Raw genomic sequence first — 20,809 nt, forward strand, 5'->3', positions numbered from 1 at the left:
TCAGAACTCTAGTTGTCCAAGAGCCATAACTTATGCTTTCACTTCTGTGAGAGTTCATGTTTGGCCTACACAAAACCTGCAGGAAAGCTGGGGGCTAGGGTTGTTATGTCAGCTCTGGGATGGGGAATGCCTGGAGATAGTAGGGGTGGAGCCTGGGGAGGGGGAAGGATCTCAACAGTGTATAATGTTATAGAATCCACCCTCCAAAGCAGCCATTTTCCCCCAGAGTAACTGATCTCTGTATGTATTCTGGAGATCAGTTGTAATGCTAGAAGATCTCCAGGTAACCCAATATCAGCAGCTGCCTTATTGCAACAGCTGCCTGATTAATCAAAAAAGGAAAATAGTGCAGCTGTAGTTCCGTCACAAGGAACAGGAGACATTAATATCTGAATCCGGTACAATTAAAGAAAAAGATGCCTTTCAGATTTTAGTTATCCTACAGATATGCTAATGGTTTAAATCTTCACTGAAATTGTGGTTCATGACCAAGAAATTATCTTTGGTTTGTGATTCACCTATAACCACAAACTGTGCTTTGTATAACCAGGAAATCCTCAGTTTCCAAGTTGCATGCATGGGGAGAAAGGAGTGGAATTGAGTTTCCAATCAAGAGGAATGCCAAAGCTTGTCTACTATTATATCTTAAAGCCTTTATCCTTACATCTGAATTCAGTATTCACAGAGGCTGTAATCACACATGCTAAACAATGCAGTTTCAGTACACTTCAGGAACCATTTGCAAGTGGATTTTGCCATTTCACACAGCAAAATCCATTTTTAAAGTGCATTGAAAGTGTGTTATTTAGTGTGTATAAAAGTGCCCAGAGTCAATTCATAGTGATTTCCTCTTTGAAGGCCCTAAACTGCTTGGGGCCAGGGTACTAAGCTGAAGGATTGCCTTCTCCTGTACCATCCAGCTAGTTGCCAGTTAAGAGCCTCTTCTCAAGTTCTTCTTTCTGTGTCCCTGCCTACAGAGGTGAGGGAGTTTGGTGTCCAGTGACATGGCTTTTTCAGTGGTGGCACTTTGCATCTGGAATCCCTTCAGTTTGAGGTTCCCCTGCATCTATCCTACTCTCCTTTAGGTACCAAGCCAAATATTTTCTTTTTACTTAGGCTTTTAACCGACCATTTAGTTTCTTTTTGCCGTTTTTATGGTCTGCATCTAGTCTGAAGGACTGCCTCATTAAGGTCATTTTAAGCTGCTTGTTTTATGTTTTTATGCCCTAGCTGTTTTACACTGTGACTTTATAGCTTGTCTCTTACACTGTGATTACTTGATTTTATTTTTTTGTGAGCAAACTCAAGCATATCTAGAGAAACAGCATACTTTCTAAATAAACTAATAAGCTATTTATAATGCCCAAGGCAGCATTAGCTCTTTAAATTCATACAACAGATACAACTGGACCTTTGTTCCCAATGAGCAGAAGATTTATTTTGAGCTACTGAAAATCTGCTGGTGGGATAGCTACGGTAGTCTGTTGCTGCAAAAATAAAGAGGAGCTTTATAGTCAGGGCTGGTGCTATCATTAGGCCAACCTAGGTGACTGCCTAGAGCGCAGGAATCAGAGGAGCACAGAACTGATGCCACCAATGGGGGCAGCAATGGGGCAGAGGTGAAGGAGGGAGGCAGGGGGGGAGATTTGTGCAAAGGACAATGAGACCGAGGCAGCACGTGGCCAGGCAAGTGAGTAAGGACTTGTGCAGACTCTCTCAAGTTGAACAGACTTTATTTCCACAAGGTACAAATGCAGGGTACTAAAAAAGATAAGATCTAGGCACACTAAGTAAAATTAACAACAAGACAGTTGCTAACTAAAAAATAAAGTTGCAATCCAGTGGCACCTTTAAAACCAACAAAGTCTTATTCTGGGTAGAAGCTTTTACGTGCATGCTCACGTCTTCAGATACACTGAAACAGAGGCCCCGGTCACACGGGAGGCTTTGATCCGCGAGAGGGATGGATCGGGGGGCGCATCAAGCGGGCGCGATCACACCGCAACATCTGGGAAGCAGCGCGCACCCGTCCCCGATCCGTCTCTTCCAGCCGAAGATGCGGATTTAAAAAACCCCTACAAAACACTACTACTTACCAGAAAATCTGCAACAGGGGCAGCCATGTGATCGCTGGCGCGCCCGTCTCCAGCAGCATACGAGGCCCCCTGCCAAACTGTGCAGGCCCACACATGCACAGCTGCCTCACCTCGCTCTACTGTCCATGGCTTCCCCCTCACATCTGATCGCGCATGGGGAGCCTATGCGCGGCTGCTCGGGGGATCTGTCTGATCCCGCCGCCGCGCTTCTCTTTTGATGTGGCTCAAAAAAAGCCGCACTTCAGCCGCACCTTTCCCCCCAGTGTGACCGGTGCCAGAGGCCACCTACCATTACATAAAGGGCGGGGTTGGGTGTTGCCAGGAAGGGCTAATTATTTATTTATTTGATTTATAAACCACTCTCCCCCACATGGGCTCAGGATGGTGAACAACCCTGATAATTAATTTATGCCCAAAATAGTTAAAATAGTTAAAAGCAGGGGTCATTTCCTGCGGGAGCGCACAGGAGCGGAGCTCTGGCAGTAAGGAGTCCAGGGGCCGAGCACATGCAACAAGCCCCACCCCCTGCTCCCAGCAGCCCTCAGTTGGGCCATGAGGAGCAAGAAGCAGCCAGGTAAGTTGCAGAGCCCCCCCCCCACACATCCTGCCTTCAGGTACAAACTCACCCTCCTCTGTGAGGACAGATCTGCACGTCCCCCCCCCAATAGCTAGCAATCCAAAACAGTCCAGTGGAGCCTGAGCGGTGGGTGTTGCCTTCTCACACACTTCCGGTGATGTCAGGGGGTGTGGCATATGAAAATAAGTTATGCTAATGAGTTATGCTAATGAGCTCCTGCACCTCTTTTTCTACGAAATGACCCCTGGTTAAAAGAGTCCAGATGCATACATAATTGAAAGTTGGTTAGCAGTGTGGGGGGGGGGCAAGTCATTAGCCTTGCCTAGGGTGCAAAAAAGCCTGGCACCGGCCCTGCTTATAGCAACTTAAAGATTTGTAAGCTTTTATTCCAGCATAAGCTTTTATGGACTACACCCCACATTTTCATTAAAAATGAGAAGGAATTGCTTCAGGCTGAACAATATCATTGCATTCAGATTTTCTGAAAGTGACTTCATGGTTCACCATCTTGTAGAATAAAACAGAAATTATTTTAATCGTAGAGCTTTGAGCACCTGAATACAGGATCTTACTCCCCAGCATGCAATGTAAACAACACCCCCCTTCCCCCTGCAAAAAAACAACAACCCTTTCTTGCTAATTCAGAAATGTTACAGCATTCCAAGGTGAATTGTTATGTCTCAGCCCTTCATTTATTTTCAAAGGTTATTGTGACTTCTAAGGTTGTTGACACTTTTAAGACCTTCATCCCTTTTCTTTGCTGATGGAAAAGCCAACCTCGCTTCCTTCTATAAAATCTTTTTGCCAGTGGTTCTTAAGAGGGAAGAGTTTTCACCACTGGTTAGCATAGTCAATAAGGAACTAATGTCTTTTAAGTTTCAATTGGCTGTTGACAAACATGATACATGTGGTAGTTACTAAAACTGTAGTACTAATTGAATACTTCAAAAGAAATGAGCCCAAACATCTTAAGGAAATAATGTCAATGCTTGCAGAATAATATAAACTGAAAACTAAATCTAGAGGACTCCCCACCTGGTAAAGGGGCTCGTGTATTACCATATTGCTTCTATTTGTGCTCAGCGGTAACACCGCTAATTTTGGCACAGCACATTCCTTTCCATTACATGATGTCTGCCTACCATGCAATTTGCACCTAATCTGTTAAACTTGTTCTTCATCTCCCCTCAAGGGACACTGAAGATCTTTGGGTCTAACATACAAGCCTGATTTATGTTGTTTCCTGTAGGTTTATAGGGAAATCCTGACCAAGCTCTTCCTTCTGAGTGCTGGCATTCAGGCCGGGTCACCAAGAAATGTCTCAGTAAGTGCAAAAGCTGTTTGTCCCATATCATCACCCAGTAAAATGTCTGTCTCTCCCTATAGCCATTTGTATTGTTTATCTTCTTTATAGGACAAAGAGGAAAACCTCCAGTCTTTCCTTGACCATTGGTTCCCCAGCCAATGAAGAGTCTAGCAGCAGCAATAAAGCCTGCCACAGCTATTCCACATTAATTCAGCCATTATCCATTGACCCTCAAAGAGTAGGTTCAACCATTCATTTTCTCTTTGCATTAATTGAAAACAGGTAACAATGCACTGCAGATATTGAGCCCCACATTGAAGCTCAAGCTTGTTTTCATTTATTTATTCCTCTTCCCATTTCAGACATTTTTGGCATCAGTTCATGGGAGGATTAGAACTAGTCATGTGGCTGCCCTGGAGCTTAGCCATTTGTCATATTCTTCTAAAGACATTTAAGAAAGGACAGTTGGATCAAAGCAGCTACTTAGTATAGAGATGGAGAATTCAAAACATTCAGGGATTTAAATACCTTTCAAGGGGCTGGAGAGAAGTACAGAGAGAGATTACACAGGTTTATTTTTATATATGCTAAAGCAAAAAGCAGATGCATTTCCAGCAATACCAATTAATCTGGATTGTTTAGAACTTTGCTGAGCGATAGGAAGTCTCAGGGATAGTCACTGAACTAAGCTTTTCCCTGTGAGGAGAGAATACTAGTCATTTACAGGATTTTAATAAAACCTATGTGTGCACAGATTTTTTCATGAGGGTACAAGCATGGACCCTTCCCCAGTGTCCCACTTCCTAGCAATTACAAAACCAGGAGCAGTATTTCTGTTCTGATTGACTGTCTCTACATTCACAACATTTACAGTATTTAACATCAGTGTTACACCATTACAGTTTATAATATCAAATCTCAAGAAAGCAATAATAATTTAGCAAAAACTAAATTGTTTTCATAACCTCAGTCTGTCAAAGCCTCCTATTGCAGACCTGGTGTGGCATGATGGTTACAATATCGAGCCAAGCTTAAATGACGTGGATTCAAACCTCCTACTCTGCCATGAAGCTCATTGGGTGATCTTGGGCCAGTCATTCTCTCTCAGCTTAATTTCCAGCACAGAGTTGTTGTAGGGATAAAACGAAGGAAGGGAGAACCATAAAGGAAGGGCAGGATACAAAGGTGACAGAGGTCCCGTTCACACTAGGCGATTTGGGCTGGGAGCGGGACAGTTCGGGGGCGGATCAAACCGGCGCGATCACAACACAGCATCTGGGAAGCGTCGAGCTTCCGTCCCCGAACTGGCCCTTCCCCGCACAAATCCGCCTCAAGTTGAAACCACCTACCTTGGTGGTTCAACGGGAAGCCGCACTACAAACCAGGCGTTTGATCGCCGGCGCGTCCTTGCGCCGGCACAACCCCGGCCCGTAGCCGAACTGCGCATGCTCTGACATGCGCAGTTCGGCCGGCTCCCGGTCAGAGCCGTGTTTTCTTCCCGGCGTTTGATCGTGCCGGGGAGAAAAGGCGCCGTGGCCAGGGGATCCGTGGGATCCCGCCGCGGCGTCTCAACGTTGGTGCGGCTTTTAAAAGCCGCGCCTTTAGAGGCTTTTCCCCTGCCGTGTGGCAGGGGCCAGAGAATGTTATATCCAGGAGGACCCCCTATTTATTCAAAACCTCAGATTTCCCCCAGTTCTGGCTCAAATATTTTACAAAAGGAAGAGGAATCTAGAGTTGTGGACTGGATCATCTTTATGTGCTATGGCTTCCATGTGGTAGCTTTTAGCACACAATGAATTTTTCTTTGCCATGCAAATTGGGCAATTTTACACCACACCATAGCTAGTGTCTGTCCTCAAATCATGATGACACTGTAAAGATCCATGTGGTGAGCCAGTACTCACCAGCAGCTCACCATCTGATAACTGCTGCCGTGTGAAATCATTTAAAGGGCATTCCAGATAGCTGTAGGTTTTAAACTAGCTAATTATAGTACAAATGGTTTGAGGATTATAATTTATTTCATCTGCAAACTATCCATCTGCAATGTAGGGCTGACTCAACATTGTGGAATGCCGAACTTTATGCTTTGAAGGAAGGCATCAACCAGGGAGTAGAACAAGCAGTAAAGCAGAGAGTGGATACCAAATTGTTTGGAATAGTGCACAGACTTTTACCGTGTAGATTTTTCCACCCATTTTGACCTTATGACACCAGTCTGTCATGAAGACTACCATGGGCTCAGCATGTATGTCTTGTGGCTTCTGGGAATTTACTGCATTAAAGGGGTATGTCCAACACTCTCAAGATTGTATGTGAAATACCTTAAATAAAACCATCACAGAAAGGCATACAGTTCCTTTCATTCTAATAATCTCCCCCTCAGTTGCTTAAATAAGGGATTTCAGAAGAACGTGTCCTCAAAGGAAAGATTTAAACAGCTAGCTACTGCAATATATCCCCTTTGTTTAATATACAGATGCAGAGTCCATTGAAAAAGCAGACTGGATCTGCCTATGAAGCAGCCCCTGTCTTTATAAAGGTAAGCAGGATAATGTTGTGGATCCAAAGATCCCACTGTACAAATGGAAAGCACTCACCCTTGTTAACAGCCCCCAGAAAATTTACTCCAGAGTACTGGGAAACCATATTTTGCAGTGGGATCTTTCTACCTATGCTAATATTTCTCTTCACATAATTTTCTGCCCAATATATTTCCTTCTATTGCCTTATTTTATTCACATTAAATTGTTTGACCAGTACAGGACTGAGGAGACAAAGCATCCCCATCTGAAAATGTGTTTGAGAAATGCCAGAGATTTTGTGTGATTCAGATATTTCCCAAGATTTGGAATAGGGCCCAAATTTCCTGTGTCACATAAATATATACTGCCATTGCCTGAGTGCCACTCTGAAACAGGAAAAGATGCTTAAAGCAGGTGCAATCAGGTACTGGGTGGGAGGCGATGCCTCTGTCCCTGCTTGCTGTTTCCCTTTTTTTAAATCCTCCTCCCCTTGTGAGCTTCACAATAAGCAATTTTTCAAGAGAGGTTTATTTGTTTGGAGATTGGCAACAGTGCATGAGGTAAAGTTCACACGTGCTCTGTTCTCAGTTGTCTCCACCAAAGTCATCTTTTCCTCAACTAACTTTAGTTGCACTTTCTTGTGCAAACATTATCTGCTTAGGAGTGACATGTAATATGTCACAGCTCAATCTTTAGAGATCATATTTTCCCAATTTATCTCTTAGTGAATTCAGTTAGGTTAGCATATATGTCTGGAGCTGGTTTTCATACATAAAAATTACAACAGTTTCCCCCCTTTTATAGGGCCTACAACATATTAGAGCCACCAAAGGACAGCTAGTGGTATTTGAATGTCGAATACGAGCAACGCCCCCTTTCCAAGTTCGCTGGTACCGACAAGATAATCAAATAATCGATTCTGCAGATTTCCGGATATTAAGGAAAAGTAGGTTTTTTAAAAAAAACACTTTCCTGACTTGTGATGTAAATGTTGTGTTTGAAAGAAAATGTGATTATTATTGTTCCTATTAGTGAAACATTTAGTAATTAGGTGGGTTGATAACAAAATGTAATCTGCAAGAGTGACAGAGTGCTTTGGGGAAGAGAGGGGAAATGGCAGAAGTGGGTGATACCAATCCTCTGCCTGTCATAATCTGTTATACTTGAAAATACATCACATGCCCCTGCAGATCGCTTTGCAGTTGGCTTCTTTAGAAATCCATAAAGCTACTTAGCAAATAATTTCTCTTTCATGATTCTCCAACACTCTGGGGGGATGCTAGGGTTGCCAGCTTCCAGGTGGGGCTAGGGCTGCCAAATCCCCCCGGGCGGCGGATTTCCCCCCGCTTTGGAGGCCCGATTTCCGCCCTCGCAGAATTGGGCCCCGGGGGAAACCCCACCGGGGGAATTGGGCCCCGGGGGAAACCCTATGTTTTCCAAAGAGTTTTCCCCTCAAATGGCTGTGGCCCCGCCCCAGCGTGCCCGGCGTCATCACGTCACATCTGGGTGACGTGCATGCGGCGTGCGCGCGCTTTGCACACACGCGCTAAAGACGCCGAAAGGGAGCCCCCTGCCGGCAGGTAAAGAGAATTTGGCAACCCTAGGTGGGGCCTGGGGATCTCCCGCTTTTACCACTGATCTCCAGCTTACAGAGATCAGCTCCCCTGGAGAAAATGGCTGCTTTGAAGGGTGGACTCTATGGCACTGTACCCTGCTGAGGCTCCTCCCCTCCCCAAACCCTGCCCTCTCCTGGAACCACCCCCAAAGTCGCCAAGTATTTTCCAACCCAGACCTGGCAACCCTAGGGGGCTCACTGTGCAATCCCAAGCAGACTTACACCCTTCTAAATCCATTGGTTATAGGAAGATGTAACCCTGCTTAGACTCCACAGTGAATGCAATTCATTGACTTCAGTGGACTTTGAGGGGTGTAGCTCTGTTTAGGATTGCTTTGGGTAGGCTTAAGGGCCTGATGAGTCCCAATGATATACTTCCTTCTTAAGTTGCTTTAGACACCTGTGTAGCTACAGTCTTTGAGCAAAGGAGGGCTGAGTGCCGGGGCTACCAAGTACCTACCGCGAATCGGCAGGGAACACATGCTTTCCCACTGGAACATTCCTGCCTGCAACACACCCGCGTTGCACTATGCTGTCACCCAGACGTGACGTCAACACGCTGGGCACGTAGCCGGGCGAGGCTCTGGCAATGGGGCTGAAAACTTGATGGTACCATCGAGTTTTCAGCCCCATTGCTAGAGCCTCGCCCGGCTACGTGCCTACGTCACGTCTGGGCAACAGCATAGTGCAGCGTGTGTGTTTTCCCTGTGGGAATGTTCCCGCCAAGAACTATGTGTCCCCCGCTGATTCGCGGTAGGTACTTGGTAACCCTACTGAGTGCACACCCCTCTCCTCCACGATGTGCAAAATAAAATTTATCATGTGGATACTTCATGTGAAGGTCTGTCTGTACAGCCATCCACACAATGCAGGTCTTCCCTCTTAAAGAACACAAAAGAGGAGAAATTGTATAAATCAAGATATTGTGCATATAAGCCTTAGCATGTGGAACCCATGTGATACTGTTCTCATATGCAGAAGGGGCATGAGCCCCCTCTATTATTAATAGCCTCTTAAAATCATCGACGTTGTTTTACTCATTGTGTTTCCTGTCGCTTAAGTGGCAGCTGGTTAACTGACAACGACCAGATAAATATTGACATCATGTCACCCTGTCTTTATTTAGTTGAGCCCTTAATGTACTCAAGAAAGTCATACCATTGCCATTAAATAAGATCAGGCATAATTGCTAGTTCATTAAACTGCTTTCATATGCAGAAGAAATGAGGGAAAACATCAAGCAGCCTAGAAAAAAACAAAATGGCACACAAACTTTTTTCATGTTTTAGAAGCTCTTTACAGATGTTGCATCCATGGGCAAGGGTGTAGACTTTCCAATTTCCCGGGGGGGGCTGGGGCTGGGCCAGAGGCATTGCTTTGCTAGGAGCAAGGGTGGCTCCCGGGGGAGGCTGAGCAGCTTCCTGAAAATTTCGGCGGGGGCTGAAGCCCCGCCGCCCCCACGAAGATTACGCCTATGTCCATGGGTACTGGGAGTGCATGCTACCCACCATATTGCCTGAAAAGGAGAACGTGGGCATTTTGCATATGCATAGTTTTGGTATTGCAGACCAGAACCCTGAAAAACCCAGTGGTCAGTCTACATGTACTGCAGCTGAATGTATATATATGCTTTGAAAAAACCTTTGTTTTGTCAGAAGTAGACTCCTTGCTTGGTAGAACAGCATCATAGTATCCAACCCAAAGTGCTGAGATATATCTTAAGGTTCACATTGTGCATCCTTCAAAACATCTTAATTTGCAGTAGAATTCATTACTATGAAAATCAGTAGAAGCCTTTCCATTGACTTAGATTGCACCCTAGGTATCATTTCTTTAATTTTCTTCCTGACAGATTTAAACCAAACAATTTAATACTACCAACAGTTTAAGAGAAGATTTTAAAGCTGTTTATCTGAGATGCATCCAGGAAGACTTTAGATTTACATGCACTAGGCCTTTGTAAGCCGCCCTGAGCCCGCTCGCGGGGTAGGGCGGGGTAGAAATACCTGAATAAATAAATAAATAAATTAAAGAATGGTTGTGAGCAAGATAATCTAAAACCCAGGACAGTGCTTGTCCCAGACTTCGTGTTTGTGTGTTTCAGTTATTTTCTCATTGTACTTCTCACTTCTCTCCTCCCCACCTGCCCTCTAATGGGTGATATACAGAGGTTACAGAGTGGTTAAAAATAGTTGGGACCATGCAGAGCTAATGAGGGAAAGTGGCATTAAAATTAGAACAAATGTGTTGTATTAGGTGACGCGGCATAAATTAGAAACAGATAAAATGATTATAAGGAAATGTTAAGCCTTTGTGGCATTTCATACTGCATCAATACTGAAATCAAACCACGAGAGTCCCTCATGTTAAGAGACATTCCACATAAATTCTCAAAAGGCTCCATTGACAGAGATGCTGTTGACTTCAGTGGGACTGTCATTGGGGTTTACTAGGTCCATTTGTTACATTAGAACATGAGCATGTTATTTCTGTATCTCACAGCAGTGTTTACAAGGACTGGATCGTTAGAAACACGTGTTTGGTTTTTAGCACTCCAGTAGCTGAATAAGGATTTATAAGAGCCTGTTAAATCTCAGGGCAGAAGTCATGACATCATTCCATCATCCCACAAGCCTCTTGCATTGCACTGGGCATTATAAATACATCCTTTGCCCCTGGCTTCTCCCACCAACAGTGTGAGTCTAAAATGAAGTAGTTCATCAAATTGCCATGCCAACACACCCAAATATTTCAATAAGGTGCATGTTTCCTGTTGATTCCACAACTTGATCCCATTGTCCTGTTACATTATTATTATGTTTCCGTGGGACACTGCTTGAAATTGATTTCCCAGCCACAGAATTCTGCTGATCCATTGGTAGCTCCAAGCCCACCAGCTGAGTAACCATGAATGATCGTAGAGAAACATGGAGATACATTTTAGAGACAATCTACAAATTATATACAACTTGCTTTTTAAAAAAAGAAGATACAAAAAAATCTTGTTGCAGTGAGGGGGGACAGCAGCTGTGACAGGATGAGAAATGGTGCCAGATATAGGCAGGGAGGCTTGGAAATCTGCACCTTCCCATCCACATGACAGCTAACATGCTTTGACTCCAATATTTCCATAAACACTGGATCAAAGCAGATTCTGAAAACACTGGAGGAAGGAAAGGGAAACTGAGGAAGGATAATGGGAGGAGGAGAATGTCTTGTAGATGCTCCTAGAAACCCTACTGGGGTTTGGGAGATGGGACAGAGCAAATCATCCATGTGGAAGCAGAACGTGTATGGCTGCCTGCCTTTGGAGACAACTCAGAACCTTACATTTCATTCGTGAAGCAGTACAAATGTTGATTGGGACAAGTAGGGCCAATCGTTTAGAACATCTAGATGGGGGGGGGGTTGTGTGTGTGTATGTGTGTCTGCCTGGAAGTCATGACTGACTTCTGGCAACCCCTAGTGGGACATTCAGAGAGGTGGCTTGCTATTTCCTGCCCCTGTGTCCCAGCCCTGGTATTCCTTGGAGGTCTTTCATCCAAGTATTTGCCAGGGTTTGCCCTGCTTAGCTTCCGAGATCTGACGAGATTGGGTTTGCCTGGACTATCCAGGTCAGGGCTAGAACATCTAGTTTTGTTGCCAATTTGCTTTTGGATTCACTCAAGGGCTGGTTTTGCCCTTCAATACCCTATACAGCCAGGAATCCACATACCAGCCATAAGCTTGCCAGCCAGTTCTGCTAATCCCAGCAGAATTTATTGTCGCTTCAGTAAGGGAGGTAAAATCTTCAGCAGCCTGGATGAGGGCTTTTTGTGGCAACACCATTCCTTTGCTGCTCCTCAGAAGATGCAAAGCAAAACCATTTAGGAGAGTCTTTGGCTAGATCTCTGAAATGTTATAACATTGTTTTAAATCTCTTGTTTATGTGGCCATTTTTGTTTAAACCCAGTTGGAACAAGAAAAAAGGTATACAAAATAAGTAAAATAGCGTACATTCAGCCAGGGGGGGTTAAGTGCTTTTGCCAAAGTGATTTCTAATCTTCACATATTTCATTTTAAGCTGTACCATGTTTTATGTGCAAAAAATGTAATGTAAAAATGCAACAATATGCTTGCAGTCATACAAGTATCTTTGTTAGGGAGCCGGAACTGAGCCAGAGCTGAGCCAGAGCTGAGCTGTTGGTGCAAGGCCTACCAATAGCTGGATGGGAGTCTTTAGTGATATATATGAAGCATGACTCAAGACTGGCTTTGTCAGTTATTTCCTTTTCCAGCATGGTGACCCCTGCTTTATGGATGGGATGACAGAAGATGAGAGAGGCAAAATACAATGCTACGTGACCTCTGGAGCAAAAGTCTCTTCAAGTGCTGTGCTTTATTTGTAAATACATTTTTCCTGATGCTGAGTAGGAGGAGGGCACTGGGTTTTATGTCTTCAACTGGCTCTGCAATGACAAATGAACATTCAGTAGAAATACAGAAGTGCAGCCAGCCAGGTAAAATGGTCCCCAAAACAGCACATAATTTGCAGTCGGTTAAGTTTGCCTGTGCTTTAAAAAAAAAGACAGATCATATTTTACTAACAATCCATAACGAGATCCTGTCTTCTTCCTACAGAGGCCTGCTTATCCCTGGTCCCTGGTAAGTATTTGTAAATAAGTAGGCATTGGTCCTAATCTATCTGCAGTTACACAGAAGTATGCTAGTACAACATCTAGTTCACATCCCTGTTTGCATCAACAGATACATTCAGCCATCCACTGCATGTGTAGAAGCCTGCTTTGATGTGCAATCTCCCTTACCGGATTGATAATTATACTGAGCAACCTATTCATACTGTCCGTAAGAAAAGCAGCAGACTTCCAGATAAAACTGACAAAGAAGAACACAAACAGAGCATACTTAGTTCTTGGGTTCTTACACTCCAGTCATTTACCATTAGTATCCAAAAATTGTGATATGCTGTCCTGTCCTGTGACTGTTTATAGATGTCAGTCCCATTGAGTCAAATAGGTTTATGATATGCAACTGAAGCCTCAGTAGCAATGCATAAAGTAAAGGTAAAGGTTCCCTTGCTCGAAAGCCAGTCAAGTCCGACTCTAGGGTTGCGGTGCTCATCTCCGTTTCAAAGCCGAAGAGCCGGTGCTGTCCGAAGACGTTTCCGTGATCATGGGGCTGCCATGACTAAACACCAAGGCGCACGGAACGCTGTTACCTTCCCACTGAAGTGGAACCTATTTATCTACTTGCAATTTCTTGCTTTCGAACTGCTAGGTTGGCAGGAGCTGGAACTAGAGACGGGAGCTCACTCCGTCATGTGGCACACTCGGGCCTCGAACTGCTGAACTACCGACCTTCCACAGCCTGCAGTTCATCGTCTTAACCACTTGAGCCTCCGCAGCTCCTACCAATGCATAGTGTATGGTTAATAAGACTGCAGTCCTATTTAGGAAGAATTCGGTATAGAATACTGTACTGGAAAGCTGGTAGTGTTCTGCATTCACTGGTCTACATACATAAGAACTGCCTGCCATGTTCAGTCTGTTACACTGGGATCACAGGAAGGTCTTCCAGGTTCCCAAAAGAACTGATCTCACTGCTTGCGAAAGATTTCAACAGTTTTATTTATATCTAATACAACTGGGCCCTACAGCCCCTAACTATAACAGTTCCAGCAGCCATCTTAGCAATAACACAGCTGCTGCTGCTTCTCCCAGTTACCATCAGGAGGCAGATGGCCTCTTCTCCAAGCATTAACTCTTTCTTAACTATAACATTCTTTGTAACTCTTTACCACAGAGTCCACAAAGATTTAGTTGGCTTGAAGCTTGCAGATGTTTCAGCGACAATATGGACAAGTTTGCAGTGCAGTCTTCACTTTAATTTGAAACAGAAAGGAAGTGGCTCCACACCACAGGTCCTTATTAATTAGAGGCCCTTTTCACATTACCATTCTAAACCGGATGTTATTCATTGTCGATTTCGAGTAAAGCGATACAGGGATGAGTGTTTCATACAGTGAATTTCCTTCTCTGAAGTGCTATGGTCATGTCAAACAGTGCCACTTTTTTCCCCTGCCCTTTTTCACCGCATGATCCTCCTCAGACTTTTTTTGGAACATTCTAAGTTGAGCGCTATAGTGCTAAACCAATATAGCACTCTATTGAGTCAATGGAGTCAAGGCATCTCAATGGTGCCACTATAGCACTGTAATGCTATATTGGTTTAGCACTACAGCACTCAACTTAGAACGTGTTTTTTTAAAGTCTGAGGAAGATCGCATGGTGAAAAAGGGAGGCAGAAAGCAGCATTGTAAGAAGCACTATGGACATTTTAAACAGCATACCACAGTGATACAGAAGTGCAGCAAAGGGGCAGAAAATGGAATAGAGCAGTTTTCCTCAAAAGTAGCTCAACCACACTTTGCTAACCCGACGCAAGCAGTTTGTATGAACAGGTAAATAAATTCCACTAGCAACTGGTTACTCAAATGGATCTGTCTGAAATGACAGAAAAAAATCCATTAGCAACCAGTTACTAAAAGGGAATACAAAGGCAGTTTGAAAAGGGCCAGAGTTACCTATTTTGTTTGTTTTTTTATACAAAAAGAGAGCGGTTTGGTGATATTAGTCAACCAGGTTCATAATTATGACAAGATTCACAGATGTTAGCCCTTGTCCTCTTCAGCAGCAATAGACTATTGGCAGATGGGAATTAATGCTTTCCAATTAGACACATTCACAAGAAAAAGCAGAGATGAGCAATGCACTAAATTAGCATTCCATGCACTGCCACACCACACACACCCCTTTATCATGTATATAAAAGTTTTGACCAAATAGCAGTAACACTTGTAAAAGTAATAATGCACCAAACATATCAATCCAGGCTTTAATTACATGCACAAACAGCAAAAGCATATTGTATGCATATGATTTTTTTCCCTTGTGCTGTTTTATTTTTAGTACTCATAAAATTAAGTCATGAATCTATGGGAAATTAGATAAATTCCCACTGCTGCTATCATGGCTAGGAGTGATGAAGCTATGCAACCTTCTGCTCACAGGTTTATGCCTCATTCATAATTTCCTCCTTTCAGAGGAAGTTTGCACCTTGGTGATCACAGAAGCGTTCCCTGGAGATTCTGGCCTATTTACATGTGTTGCTGAAAATGAGTTTGGTGCAGTGGTATCCAACGCATGCCTTTTTGTTTCTCCAGGTAACTGCAGATTTCTCTCCCCCTAACCAGTTTCAAGTGTTAAGTTTCTGTTCTGGAAACAATACTCTCTTGTCAACCTCTCTTTGCTTTTCCTTGGGACACACAGACAGTTCTGTGTTATCAGTGAGCTGTTCAACAGAGCAAAAGATCAGAATGGAAGTACAATTAGAGCAATGAAAAAAATATGTGTTGTGTTAATGTATTTAGTGAAGATTTGTATGTGCAGTTTTCCTGGTTTGAGGTCACTGTCTGGAAACTGGGTGCCAAAGAATGGTTGGAGGGCATAAGATGCTATTGCATTGTAAAAGACCAGTGAGTCTCACATGGCTCAGTGCCTAAGTAAAAGACTGGTAGGGAACTCCATGTAAGCACCTCTGAGCATCCCAAATGAAGAGCTGAACATAAACATAATAAATAAATCAAGCAGCTGAAAACACATAGTCTTTATTCCACAAGGCTGAAGAGTTAGGGTGAAAGAAAGCTGGTACAGATCAGTATAAAGTACTGGTAAGAAAGCGGCCAAAGTGGTACCTCCCAGCTTCTGCTATGACCCCAAGAGAGAGAGAGTACCCGTAAGAAATGTAAGACTCTCGCCCTGGCTAAAGGGCTGACAACCAGTATGCCATCTGCTCAAGCTAACATCCCTGACAAATGCTCCTCCTTCTTCAAATACTTATCTGTGTAAATCAACTTGCTTGGCAGTTACAGTTTATGAGGTCATTGGCACTGACATTACCAGGAGAGTCTCAGCTGTTCCCCGGCTCATAGGTCATTGTCAGTGAAGATCTGAAGCAAACCAGGATTGGTTCTCTTCCAAAAACAGTGCAAGACTCTGGCATGATTCATATGCAGGGCTATTTTTGGGCAGGAACGCACAGGAACGGAGTTCCGGCTGGCTTCCAAGTTGGCCACACCCAGCAGGAACACATTAGCATAATAGGCCACACCCAACAGCAGAAACTCATTAGGATTGGCTACATTAGGGGTGTGTGGCCTAATGTGTAAAGGAGTTCCTGCTACAAAAAAGCCCTGGGCTTGGACAACAAAGAAGGTATACAGAATAAGAAGCAAAAGGTGGGTGTGGCTGGATGACCACACTTCTGGTAACATGGGGGTGTGACCTAATATGCCAAATGAGCTGTGCTGTCAGGGGTGTGGCCTACCATGCTAATGAGTTTCTGCTGTTGGGTGTGGCCTATTATATTAATGAGTTCCTGCTGGGCTTTTTCTACAAAAAAAGCCCTGTTCATATGTAATGACAAATAGCCTTATGCTTTCCCCCCATTCCTCGTGTATGGTTCAGAAATTGCTTTCACAGAAAACCACAGTTTGCTATTTCACTGAAATGACAAACTGCTTTGTTCTGTTCCCTTAAAATCCAGATTCCAAACCATGTTTTGGAAGCATGAGAACAAACCCATAGTTTGTCATTCAGACCTGACAAACTGTGACTTGCCACAAAAGTGGAAATGATTAATTGTAACGGAAGGGAGTGCTTGAGCCTGCAGATTTCCATGAGAGTTCCATTGTCATGAAGACAATCAATAGTTTCTCACTGCACGTGACTTGTGCCTTTTCATTTCAAAAAAGTATCTAAAATTCCTTGTATTTTTCCTTTAGTGGCTAGAGCCACTGGATTCCATAAGGTTTCCCATCTTTGTAAGCCACCTCAGGCAAGTTTCCTAGATGGGCGCCATAACAGATGTCCAAATAAATAATAGTTCCTCTATCCCAACCAAAAATTTGATCCTGAATATCTGAACATTGTCATTCCTTGTTATTCTTGTTTTGTTTTAGAGTACTGTTCTCCTCTTCACCAAGAGGGGATAGTAGAATTTCTCCAAGTAAAGAGATTGCCAGATTAGACAGTTTTACAAGAAAGTTTTTAAAAAAGAAATCTCCTTTCTACCACCACAAAAGAATGGCATAATGGTAAGAGTTGCTGTCATTGGTTTAATTTCTACTTGTGTCATTAAAAGAACTGTGTTTTCTAGGAACAGCAGAAAGTTTTAAAAATACTCCAGTATCAGAAGCACCAACTATAGAGAGCCCTGCACTAAAGAGCCAATACTTTCCCAACATTATGCCACAGATGCCTGCTGCTGGCCCAACAAACCAAGCGGAGCATGCAAGTTCTTGGTGGCAGAATTATGAGGATGAGAGCAAGGACTCCTGCGGCATGTATGAAAACCCTTCAGAGAACTCAAACTATTGGTAAGCCAATGCAACTGAAAAGGCAGGTATCTGCCTGCCATCCTAGAGCAGCAACTGCATTGGCCAGAGGAAAAAAACTTCAAATAGTATTCCAAAAGTTGCTGTAGATTTTCCGGGTTGTGTGGCCGTGGTCTTGCCACTGTAGAACCTGACGTTTCACCAGTAACTGTGACTGGCATCCTCAGAGGTATAACACAGAAAGATGGAAAGATACTCCATCTTTCTGTGTTTATACCTCTGAGGATGCCAGTCACAGTTACTGGCAAAACGTCAGGTTCTACAATGCCAAGACCACGGCCACACATCCCGGAAAATCTACAGCAACTAATGAATTCTGGCCGTGAAAGCCTTTGACAACAGTATTCCAAAACATTGCCTTGTGTGTATGCCATGTATGGATTCTAGAAGCCTAGCTACTGGTTTCTCTGCATGCATGCTGTAAACCTAGCCATGCAACGAGCAGGAAGGCTTTCATGCCATATATCCTTTGCAATAATTTTGTACAAAACAAAGATTGGATATTTTGATTGCACAGAAATCTGTCTAAGCTATCGTAGGGCACAAGCCTATTAACCACTATATGAAATACGGCCACAGATTTGCCAGAGCGATATGCCAAGTGTGCAAATCATTTCCCCTGCTCTTGGTTAAAGTAAAATACTTAGTTATTGTGCCATCCCATTTCAGTCGGACTGAAAACTCACATTTGCTCTGAAACTGTTAAAGATCAACACTGGAGCAAACTAGAACCAGTGCATGTTCTCTTGCCAGCTCTGCTAAATAACTAACATTGCACTCTAACAATACCTGTGCATCCAAGCATCATAAGTTTCCTGTGGCAAAAAGTGTGAATTTCAGTGGACTCAATTATTCTATTTCTGGATTTAGTAATCAATCTTCTAAAGCAAAATTACCTGTTCATAACACATAATTGCCAGCTAGCCATAAGAGGGTTAGGGTGGATTAATTAGAGGGATTCCTATAGAATGATTAAATCTTTAAAAGGTTAATTGTAATAGCAGGACTGTCTGTAAAACAGAGGTGCAGTCTATGGGAAGATTGTAGTTCCTAAGATGAAATTGTTGTTGTTTTTGTCGTCGTCGTCTTCTTCTTCTTCTTTCTCTTCCTGATGCAATTTTTTTGCTTCATTAATTGAACCACTCTGGTTTTTCCATCTAAAATTTATATATAAAACAGCTGTAATTAAAGATAAAGAAGAGATTATGACTTATTCCAGGATCGGGTTATAACATTTAATCTCATCAGTTAGCTTCTTCAGGGTTAGGGCACTACCACAGCAATGCTGTGAACTGGATCCATTGCATACAGAGATATACAAGAACTAGAAATAAGGCCCCTTGTGGAAATAAATACAACAAGATCTAGAAAGAGGCTCTGGGAGAGTGCTCTGGCTTTGGGCAAACAGTGTCAGTCTGCTTTTAAAACATGAATCTGGGACCTGCACACCACCAGAATACAGCAGATTCCAAATGCAACTGACATTCCAACTGCCTTGGGGGGGGGGGAGTTTGAGGTGTGGAATGGAGTGAAGTCCAATCAGCTTCCATATGCAAAAGACCAGGTTGTCGCAGCAGTTGTGGTGTGGGCGGGACCCGGGCTTTGCCTTCTGATTGGTGGCGATATATGCTGAGGAGCAGTGCCATCAGCCATACACTAAGGGAGTGCATTTTAGAATTAGAACTTTGGCACCCACTATTCAATTATATATAAGGAGAGATTCTTCAGAATTCCAGGGTAACAGAAACTTAACAGCTGTCAGTTTGCCTTGTATGGGACCCCAGATCTGCCTCCCAGTAGCTCCAGCGATGCTTTTAGACACTCTTATGAAATACTGTGCAGGGGGTTGGACTAGATGACCCTGGAGGTCCCTTCCAACTCTATGATTCTATTATTCTATCTAAAACCACAGCTAGAGCTACCTTGGGAGGCAGCTACAAGGCAAATTGTCAGTTGTTCAATTTATGAATATATTGTTTACAAGCTGGGGGGGGGCACATAAATCCTATCCATCTCATAAACTCCTTCACCCAACATCCGACAAATTAGGAGTTTCAACACGCTGGTATCTCCTCCCACCCTCTTTCCCCCTTTCATTGCTATTTTCTGCTCTCAACACTCTATGCTTTGTAGAGCATTTTCCACTCTCCTCATGTAGTTTCTTGAGGCCCCCCCCCCCCCGTTTCTTGGCTATTTACAACTACCTTCCTATCAGAGGTAATAACTTGCAGTGAATCAATGGGGAGAGGGAGGAATAATTTGGAAATCCCACACCAAAATACCCCCCTCCCAGATTCCTTAAACTCCTGAAGGGGTTGAACAGCTTAGTTTCTTTCCCTCCACTTTTCCTTTAATCAACATTCAGCCACTCAACATTCTGTCCTTTCTGATGCATATTTGGTCCTTATTAGACCTGTTTTTGCGGGCTGGGGAGGTTCATGTACAAAATTATACTTTTTTGCATGTCCCCAGGGTAGGTAGAAACCATGACCTTGCTTGTGGATAGTCTGGTTTTGCTGCTTTCATCATCCTTACAGGGGCCAGCATAGAAATAATGATTTTCTGCCTGAAACATCAAAACGAGGCTACACAAACGAGTGTTCTTGTGAACACCAGAATATTGAAGCTTATCTATGTAACAATCTGTTTCTTTACAAATGTAACAGGAAGATTGTTCATGTGGGCGCACATGAACAATCTCACATCAGGCAAGAACTACTATGTCTGCCACACCAAGGAGCTGTTCACCGACGCCAGTCTCCAGGGCCAGGGAGCAACGCTAGAAGGAGTTCCAGTCCAAGGGACTTGGTCGCCAAACGAGAAGTCTCTTCCGCTCAACCTGCTGGAGTTAAGAGCTACTCGCCTGTCCTTGGTTCACTTCGCTTCCCATCTGCGGGGCCATCACGTCTTGGTGAGAATGGACAACATTGCTGCCAAAGCTCATCTCAACAAGCAGGGCGGCTCACGATCCTGCCAACTGCACAAGGAGGCAATGAAGATTATCTTCTGGGCAGAAAGGAGTGTTGCGTCCTTGAGGGCAGAACACATAAGAGGGATCGAGAACGTCCAGGCAGACTGGCTCAGCAGGGAGCCATTACAGGAGGGAGAATGGGCACTCCATCCAGGTCTCTTCGACAAGCTAGTGCTTCATTTCAGGCAACCAATACTGGATTTGTTTGCGTCACCCATGAACCACAAGCTACCGAGGTTTTTCACCAGGTACTTCCACCAGAAAG

At 43.7% G+C, this 20,809-nt stretch overlaps 1 protein-coding gene across 6 annotated transcripts in view; it reads left to right on the plus strand.

Annotated features, from left to right (window-relative positions):
* MYOT (myotilin) overlaps positions 1-20,809 on the plus strand; it is a 114,641-nt gene that overhangs the window by 64,705 nt on the left and 29,127 nt on the right. For 3 of the 6 annotated variants that reach the window (XM_015413778.1, XM_015413780.1, XM_015413779.1), the window contains exons 2-8: positions 3,923-3,997; positions 4,088-4,217; positions 6,459-6,521; positions 7,309-7,450; positions 12,740-12,763; positions 15,222-15,341; positions 17,336-17,555. In XM_015413778.1, coding sequence (XP_015269264.1) covers positions 3,990-3,997; positions 4,088-4,217; positions 6,459-6,521; positions 7,309-7,450; positions 12,740-12,763; positions 15,222-15,341; positions 17,336-17,555 — 707 coding nt within the window. In that variant the 5' untranslated portion in view covers positions 3,923-3,989. The remainder of the gene's footprint in view (positions 1-3,922; positions 3,998-4,087; positions 4,218-6,458; positions 6,522-7,308; positions 7,451-12,739; positions 12,764-15,221; positions 15,342-17,335; positions 17,556-20,809) is intronic. The other 3 variants (XM_015413785.1, XM_015413783.1, XM_015413784.1) reach the window with 2 other exon arrangements.

This window comes from Gekko japonicus, unplaced genomic scaffold (genome assembly GCF_001447785.1).
Source record: "Gekko japonicus isolate JY-2015 unplaced genomic scaffold, Gekko_japonicus_V1.1 scaffold863, whole genome shotgun sequence".
In the NCBI taxonomy this organism is placed as follows: domain Eukaryota; kingdom Metazoa; phylum Chordata; class Lepidosauria; order Squamata; family Gekkonidae; genus Gekko; species Gekko japonicus.